At 41.6% G+C, this 8,705-nt stretch overlaps 1 protein-coding gene across 1 annotated transcript; it reads left to right on the top strand.

Annotated features, from left to right (window-relative positions):
- The first annotated feature begins 2,194 nt into the window (after positions 1 to 2,194).
- Positions 2,195 to 8,311, top strand: LOC103771723 (chromosome unknown open reading frame, human C11orf54). Its single transcript, XM_008939028.1, has 6 exons — positions 2,195 to 2,339; positions 4,153 to 4,251; positions 5,195 to 5,268; positions 6,046 to 6,147; positions 7,087 to 7,263; positions 7,988 to 8,311. Exons 1-6 carry the CDS (start codon positions 2,282 to 2,284, stop codon positions 8,258 to 8,260), a joined length of 783 nt encoding a protein of 260 aa, XP_008937276.1. The 5' UTR covers positions 2,195 to 2,281; the 3' UTR covers positions 8,261 to 8,311.
- Positions 8,312 to 8,705: the final 394 nt, after the last annotated feature.

Here is an 8,705-nt window from a genome sequence, read left to right as displayed (position 1 = left end):
CTCAGGAGCAGCCTCGCCTCGCCTGATCTTGCCCTGCCGTAACCCATCCCTTTCCCAACTCCCTGCTGCTCAGGCAGGTGCTCCTGCTGTCCTGCAGCCTTCCTCTGCCTCGTACGGGACCTCCTCGCATCCCCCAGCTGGGGAGGACAACCTCTGCGAATGCATTTGTAGATATTTTGCTCTTCCTGGTGTCATTGCTAAATTTCTCTCATCGACTGCTATCTTCATTTTTTTCTTTGATATTTCTCCCCCGTCCCACCACTTTGACTCATCTCTAGCCTGCCTATAACCCCTCATTTCTAGCTTCTACCCACTAAATGAGTTCTGATTCAGGGTTTGATACTAAACAACCCTCTCCATCCTTGTTGCACTATCCCAGATCTAATAGTCATATCATCCATTTGGCATTTCTGTCCTTTCTTTGAAAGTCTTCTGTAGTAATCCAGTGTCACTCAACCCCTCCATGATGGATCTTTATTGTCTGTTGTTGTCTCCTTTCAGGTTCTCCCTCTCCCACACCACACAATCTCTCCTGTGAACGCTCTCCTTGCAGTGGTGACTCAAGGGTCTACTTGTCTTTTGTGTTCTTTCTGGTAAGGACTATTGTCTAGCAATCAGATCACATATATTATGGTACACTTGCTTTTCCCACAGTCTTTCCCTCCTTACTTGATTGTGAGGAGCTGACTACTGTCCTTGAAACAGCAGGTGATGATCTTGGTGTTGTATCTGAGCCTGCTTATTTGAACTGTGTCCACATCTTGCCTCTGCCTTTTGCACAACACCAGTTCTGGCCTGTCTGCTTGGTCTGTTTCATGACTCTCAGCTGGTGTCTTGAGTGCTGGCTGGCATAGCCTCCTTCTAGATGTAGCAAAAGGCTCTTGAGGGGATGAGGATCATCTAAAACAATGCTACCCAAGCTATCTTCTCACTTTCTCTGATTACTCCTTTTCTTGTGCTTGGTGCACACTTAAAGTCTTGGGGTATGATTCAGTCTATCTAACAGTAGGCTGCTACGAGAGCCACCAAATCCAGCCTATTACTTTCTCCTCCACAGCGAGAGGAGGCACAGAGTCACCTGTGGAGATGGACAAGCCCAACTAAGATCAGAATTACTATACACAGGTAGCTGTCTTTCTCCCTCTCTCTGCTGCCTGCTACACCAGTAGTTAGGGGTGGCTGAACTTGGAACTCAAAGACTTCTCTTAGGTGACTACTATGACCTCCCAACTCTATTTTTTTCTGCTGGGTTGTTTTTTTTTCCTTTATGCAGACTCAAGAGGCTGATAGTATAAGGACAGTTATGAATTTTGATAATCATAAAAGATAGGAATTTTTTAAAAAATAGAAGCTAAAAGTGTACATAAACAGCTAGCTCACATCATAGTCCTTCCTAACAAAAGCTCTGTCAGGTCTGGGATGGTAAGTAGGGTTTTGGCTTTTTCCTGCAAGGCCTGAGATCTGCATAAGTGGGACCCATTTTCTTTTTCTGCTGTGTACAGCAGGCAGTGCCTAAGGAGTTAATGATTGCTATGGCTGATTTATAGGTAGTGTGTAACCAGCTGTTTCTGCCCTGAGCTCCTGGTTTGCCCCAGAACTGACTCTGCTGTTGCAAGGCTGACTGAAATATAGTTCATTTACCAATGAAGGGGTTCTTAAACTTACATTCAAACAAACCTTTTTGTTACAGTTTTTGATATTGCAGAACCTGCTGCTGCTGTTTTCTAATTTAGTGCTAGCCTGTTCCTCTCTGGAAGGGGAAATACATGCCCAGAATCAATTGGAGACCATGTAACAGTGGAGGTTGAAGTCCACCATAGGCAATGCAGGAAAAGTAAACAAGGTAGGGAAGACCTGAGGAGGCAGCTAATGTGCTCAGAAAAGCCCAGTTTTCTTGCAAAACCAAATTATGACTCCAGGCTTACAAAAGACAGATAAATCTCCTGACCCATCCCTTGAACTGGATTGGGCGTAGGCTGCATTTGGCTTACACCCCGTTGTAAGCTCGAGGTCTGGCATGTGCAAGGCTCTCAGCCAGCTGGAGAGCTGACGGGCACATCTCCCAAAGCGCAGAAGAAAATGAACATTAATATCGAAGCTGTGAGTCTTTCCTTTAATGGCTGTTGGCTGTATTCTTGAGTCAAATTAAAAAATAAGTAACATATTGAAAACAGCCTCTTTTAATAGTTCAAATGTTGGCCTTGTTGACAGATCAGTCACTTGCTCTGGCAGCGTGGTACGTTGTAATTTCTTACCTGGAGAAGTCAGCACCCACTAGGAAATGGCCAAAGTCGAAAGGTTTGCCTTCCACGTTCCAAGCCTGGAGGAGCTTGCTGGGGGTAAGTCATTCGGTGTGTAGCCTTTTACAAACTAAAACTGTAGTCTTCAAACTTAAAAGCTCTTTTCAGAACCTTTCTACAGCTAATACATGCAGAATGTCCCTGCTCTTAGCACACTGTGATGTACAGAAAAGCACTATTTTTCTATATGCTTTTATATCCTGAAAGCAAACTAGTTCTCCCCCTATCCCAAATGATATTTAAGCCCACAAACAGGCTCTCAAACCCTTTAAAACTGCTGTACTTGCAGATTTGTGCACGGGTTGTGAAAGTTTGACAATTACAGACGGAACTTATTTGTACTTACGGGATCATCTGACTTCCTCTAGCCTCCAGTATTTCTTTCTTTTTTAGGACCACTCAAAACACAGTACAGAAGATGCACCCACTAAGGGGTTTTGGTTTGTTTGGGTTGTTTGGGATTTTTTTTGCTTTCAGAGGGGTCCTCAAATTCAGTCTGCCACTCTCCCAAATTTGTGTCAGTTTGACATTTCCATGCTTTGAGAAGTGTGGCCCCAGCAGTGGTTCTCAGTGCTTCCCTCACTCCGCAGCTGTCAGGCCGGGGCAGTAGGCCAGGGCTGCTATAGACCTGTGGGCTAAGCAGAGAACAGCCTGGACTTGCAGCCAAACAGATTAAAAAAGTAGCAGAAAAGATGGGTCACAGAACAGAATTTTCCTCTTCTTCCCCCCCCCCCCCCCGCCATCTGTTCTGAGGACCTTCTGTAAGCTATGAACTTTGTTGTTTAGCTCGAGTATAATTTGAGAAATGCCCTTTTCTTGTCCTGTTCCACTTACCAGAAGGTACTGAGATGTATTTAGAAACCTGCCAAGTACTTTCTACTGACCCTTCTGGTCAACAGTTTGGTAAATGTGCTCCCGAGAAGTAAAGTATGGCTGAAATCCTGACTGGAGGAAACAAAGGCACAGGGAAGTCTTATGAGTAAATAAGGAACTGCCTGATTTGAGATCATAGACTGGATTTTGTGTTCCTTAGTTTGAGATTTCTGTCAAAGCAGACCCCCAGCCATGAAAGAATTTGGACCTTTTAAGATGGTATTTGAAGCAGTGTATGTGAAGGCAATCCCACACTCAATTAAGGTTTGGAAGTTGTTTCTGAACAGTGTGTTTGTCTAAGAATCCTCCTCGTTGTTTGAGTCACTTTGCAGGTTCTGAGCCTAAAAAGATGGATACGAAGCAAAACCAAAACTTTAGATTTGGGGCTGTTTGTTATCATCAGCAGCACTCATTATCTGCCTTGTACTGTCAGTGGCACTTGACAGAAAATGTCCATGTGAACATAGACATGAGAGGCAATATCCTGTGGCAGCAGAAGTTTGCAGGCAGCAGACACAGTTTGAGATGATAATTGAGCTATTGCCAACAGCTGCGTTTATGTATTTAAAGTACTGATTGTCGCTTCACCTAAAACTGACTTCCTCCTTTGCTCTCACGTGATACTTGACCGTGAGCATAATTTGTGAAGGAAAACTGCTGCTGAATATGATTTAAGCTTACCTGCATTACTTCACTCCTAGTGGTACTAGGAGCATTCAATTATTGTGTTTCAATTAAACATTTTTTTTTAATTCTTAAAATTAATTAATGTGGTAGCTAACAGTTATCTGAAGCTCTGGCTCAGGAAACAAGTGCCTACAGACAGTAACGTTTAAATAAATGGAGTTACTTAGGGCAAGCACAAGGCCTTTAATGTATCTTGTTGAAATAAAGCTTAAATGTATTTATTGTTGTTAGTAATTTGTCAAACCCTTGGTAATTTTTCTTTGTCAGTAACTGCCATTTTGCCTTATTATAGTTTTACAGAAAGGGCTTAAAGAAAACTTTGCTGATGCTCAAGTCTCTGTTGTAGACTGTCCTGATCTGACTCAGGAACCCTTCAACTTTCCTGCTAAAGGTAATCTAGCATTCCTGGCTTCAGCTAAGATTTCTGCAGTTCTTTCTACTGATCCTACTTGGTTTTGGTCGTCTAAAGATGATGGGAGAGTTTAAATTGTTTTTCAGGTAAAGAATATGCATGAGAGGAGAGCAACATTTCATTTCTGAATTTGCTTCCTTGTTGATGTATGAACAAGTCATTACCAAGTACTTGTCTTTATTTTTTTTTTAACCTATGATTGCAATACTCACTTGTTTCAACAGCTTTATTTAATGTACTGAAAAGGTTTTGAAAACAAGTTGTTATCTTCCACGTGGAGAAATTTTTCTAGATCCATGCCAATCATTGTGTGAACCTAAGGAGATGTGTTTCTCTTAATTTTCAAATTCCTGCCATTCCTGTGTATCAAAGTGAAACTGTCTTATTCTGAGTGGGATTCATCTTCTTTGACATTAGCTGTCTGGAAGACAGACATGTCATCTTTGCTGCTCACCTGAGTTCCCTCTGTCACCAACATAGTGGAAGAAACACCTCTAGAAGGTGATTCATCCTTCCTTAAAATACATGTCCAAATAAGTGGGATGAGTTGTCCTGGGACTTGGGCATCCAGCTTTGCTCAAATTTTGCAAGTGGAGTCCCACTGGGGGTATCCACTGTGTGGTGAGAGCATCTTACTGGCAAATGGCAGCTTTTGTCCACTGTAATATGTTTTTTATGCTTAGAGAATGTCAATTTTATAACAGGTTGCTTAGCATTAAATCCTACTGTGAATCATTTTAGATGTCCTTGGACTTCTTAACAGTGCAACACTTTATGTAAGCATGCTAGGGAAACAGTGTTCTCAAGGGATTTCAGACATTTGAGGAACCAGTTCATTGGTGGTTAGACTGCATTGCTCATTTAAGATTATTACAAAAAAAACCAAAACATTTTACCAGGCTAACTGGCTGTATTCTTCCAGGAATCTGTGGAAAGCCGAGAATAGCAGATGTGGGAGGTGTTCCTTACCTCATACCTGTTGTACAGAAAGAAAAAGTGAGTTTCTCCTGTAGCTGCGGGGTTTAATACAGTTGTCAAAAGAAAAGCAATACCTTTTTGAAACATAAACAAAGTCAACAGATACTATAGGGTTCCACTTGTGAAAGAGAGTTACTTTTCAGTGTTTTACGAGGTTGAGTATGACTCCTTACAGGCAGACTATATCAGGAAATCTGACACATTGTAGCCAAAATAGCATATTGTGGTGATGGCTCAGCCTCTTGCCCTCAACTACAAGGTAGTTTTGGAAACATACTGCCTGTGACAGGGGCCATGGAAGGAAGTACTGAACAAGGGCCTTGTCTGCATGTTTATATATGGCTTGGTGCATGCCTGTGATTTCAAGTCACAGCCATGTTTCTTTGTAAAAACTGGCTGTATTTGCACTTTCAGGCCAACACTGGATTCACATTACTGTCCTTTTCCAAGAATCTTATGCTTCTATTCTGACACCTCGCCCTGCCTGTCTCTATAGGATACTCCCTTCCACTTTTTATTTTACAAAAATACAAATTTCAGTAAGAACAATAATCCACTTTTTGGGGATTGGTAATGGCAGGGGAACAGACAGACAGACTCTAAGAAGTCTAATGGACATGTACCAAATTTGTTACTACCAAATGTTGTGTTGTCCAGAAACTCTGTTCAGCCTAATTATCCAAAATACTTTTGAAGGCCTGGTGAATTAAATGCATCCAGAGGTTACGGTGAACAGAATGGTAATTCTGAATCAGAGCACCTCACCAAAATCAATGGATTGTTTCTCTTTTGCAGGTTTACGATCTAAATACAGTTGCAAAAGACATAGAACTGCCTGGAGCTTTCATTCTTGGAGCTGGAGCTGCTTCATCTAAGATCCTTGGAGTAAATGCTGAGGTCAGTAAAAAAGTGTGATGGTTCTCAATGAATTCATGGAAGTGTCGTTACAGTGGAGTAGTGTCACGCTGGGTATTACCCATTTACAACAAAACATTTAATAAACACCATTCCTGCCAAAAACACACACAAAAAAAAACAGTTCAGAAGCAATTCATATGAGGGCCATCCAAGGAAATGCATACTATTGAGATAATCAAAATTAATTTTTAACTTGTAATTCTCCAAGAAGCACATGAACCCTCTGAAGCATGCAAGGAACATGATTTTTTGAAACTGATTGACAAAGACCTGAGCAGAGGTTTTAATGATAAGAGTTAGAAATGCTTGTCAAAGTTACTGGAAAATGCCTTTGAAGCATTCCCTGCCTTCTGCTCTCTTGGATGGCTTTGTATTACCATTGTATATTTTACAGATGCCATATATAAAATGATCACCTGCTGGAGGAGTGGGAGGCAAACACTACTGCCTGTGGACACTTCAGTTAGTCAAGAATTTGAAGAATTTTCAAGTATAAACCTCTGATCTTGCCATTTCCTTATGAAACATTTTTTAGCAGATGAGATCATCCATCTTGGCACCTTGGCATTAAATCTGAGCCACTATAATAGTGGCTGTTACTGTACACTGAGAAAGTATTACATAGAATTCCAGTACTTGCATGCAGGCCCCAGGTCTAAATAGTTAAGATTTTTTTTTTCCCCCTAACAATAGCATTCATCTTTGCATAACATTAAATTTAACTGTTCAGAAAAAGTACAACTGTTTGCTGGAGCTCTGAATTACATTACAGTATTGTTGTATCCTTACCAGTACAGACCTCATCCTGAGAGACGGAGCTGTGTGACAAAGGGGATTATTTCTTGGGATCATCCTCCAAAGTTAAATTGCATTTATGTGAATTCTGTTAACTTGACTCTTACATGTTCTTTTTCTCAGCTTATCCCTATTGTTCAATCCAAGAGTGAAAAAAAGCCTGCTGTAAATGGGAGCTATGTTGCTCAGATAAATCCTGCAGATAAAGGGTGCCTGCTTGAGAAGTACAGCAGTAAATACACTGACTGTGAGTTTGGGCTGTTGGCCAACCTTTATGCCAGTGAAGGCCAGCCTGGTAAGGTGCGTACTTGGATCAAAGGTAACTTTGCTTGTAGAGCTTTGTGGCTGAAGAGAAACTCATGGTTCAGCCTTGTCCTACCAGTTTTCTGTGATAACAGGAAAGTAGTAATTCCACAAAAGAAATACTGAAACATGAGGAGCTGATGCTGGTGAACGAGGGGGAGAACTGGTGGAGACAGTGAGGCATTTGAATTTTTGAGGGATAAGTGTTGGTTTACTAAAACTTTTCTGTGATAAATCATCCATCCAAATGCAGTCCCAGCTAGCACTGATTTAAGGTAATGGTTGTACAATGTACTTGTGTAAATCAGGTCTGGGTATTTGTCTGTTTTTTTGTAGAAGTGCTTCCCCCAACACAGCTAGCACAAAGGGGCGTGGCAGAGCAGTCAAAAACCTGAGTACTGGAGCAGTCTCCTGTCTCAGACAGTTTCTTAGTAACAGAGTGGAAGGCAGCTGGTGGACAGAAAGGGGATGCTTCTATCATTGTCTCATGTATGAGTAAATGACTTGCTGCCCAGCACCCTTCCCAGGTCAAGCTAGCGTTCAGCAAAAAGGCAGGGCAAGAGAGCTGTTCAGGCACTGGAAGGATGCAAGTGGAGCTGCACTTCCAGGGAAACTCACATTTCCAAAAAGTAATCTTGGCAGAATTTCAGAGCAGCATTCACAGACCTTTGCAGACTGTTGCAGTGGGAGACAGCGGTGACAAATTAACTTTATTCTCCAGGTCATTGAAGTGAAAGCCAATGGAAGAACTGGGGAACTGAACTTTGTGTCTTGTCTGAGACAAATTTTAGAGAAGCACTATGGAGAAAAGCCAGTTGGGATGGGCGGTACCTTTATCATCCAGAAGGGGAAAGCAAAGATTCATATTATGGTAAGCTGTTCTCAATTCTTAGAACTTTCTTCATCCTTCTGGAAACAGAAATGTAAATCAGGGTGTAACATCTTAGAGCCTTGGCTTTGCTTTGTATTTTTCAATGTATGCATAAGCCACTAGGACAAGCAGTGTGTTAAAGAGGCTGACGTTGCAAAACTGACATTACAAAACTAGTGATGCTGTTATTACTGGTCCTCGCTACCATCATCTTCTCTTTGGAAACCCACAAGCAGCTAAAGAACAGTAGAACAATTGTAGAATTATTTGAAATTAAATACATGAACTGAGATCATATTGTAGGAAGCAACAGACTTTTTAAAAATAACCAACCTTCTAAAATGTACCAAGAGGAGAATCCTCATTTCAGTAGTTCTCCCATTACCTGTACAATGAAAGAAGCAATGTTCTAGTCACTTCTGTTACTGGTAGAAACACCATGGTGGGCACCAGTGAGCTTCTTTTAAGCAAGAAGGAATGTGAATGGAATAGTGGGGAGGGGAAAAGTGAGGGAAAGTTGCTAGAGAAGATGTATATTCAAGTGCATCTGGGTCGAGGCAATCCCAGG

This window comes from Merops nubicus, unplaced genomic scaffold (assembly GCF_000691845.1).
Source record: "Merops nubicus isolate BGI_N331 unplaced genomic scaffold, ASM69184v1 Scaffold53444, whole genome shotgun sequence".
Taxonomy (NCBI): domain Eukaryota; kingdom Metazoa; phylum Chordata; class Aves; order Coraciiformes; family Meropidae; genus Merops; species Merops nubicus.
The sequence above is the reverse complement of the archived record's forward strand: the minus strand, read 5'-3'. Positions and strand labels throughout refer to the sequence as shown.

What these genes read in the sequence shown, in the direction of transcription:
- LOC103771723 (XM_008939028.1), top strand. Translation starts at nt 2,282, where the DNA reads ATGGCCAAAGTCGAAAGGTTTGCCTTCCACGTTCCAAGCCTGGAGGAG. An exon ending in CTTCAACTTTCCTGCTAAAG is followed by an intron (nt 4,252 to 5,194) that starts GTAATCTAGCAT and finishes GTATTCTTCCAG; the next exon opens with GAATCTGTGGAAAGCCGAGA. An exon ending in CTGTTGTACAGAAAGAAAAA is followed by an intron (nt 5,269 to 6,045) that starts GTGAGTTTCTCC and finishes TCTCTTTTGCAG; the next exon opens with GTTTACGATCTAAATACAGT.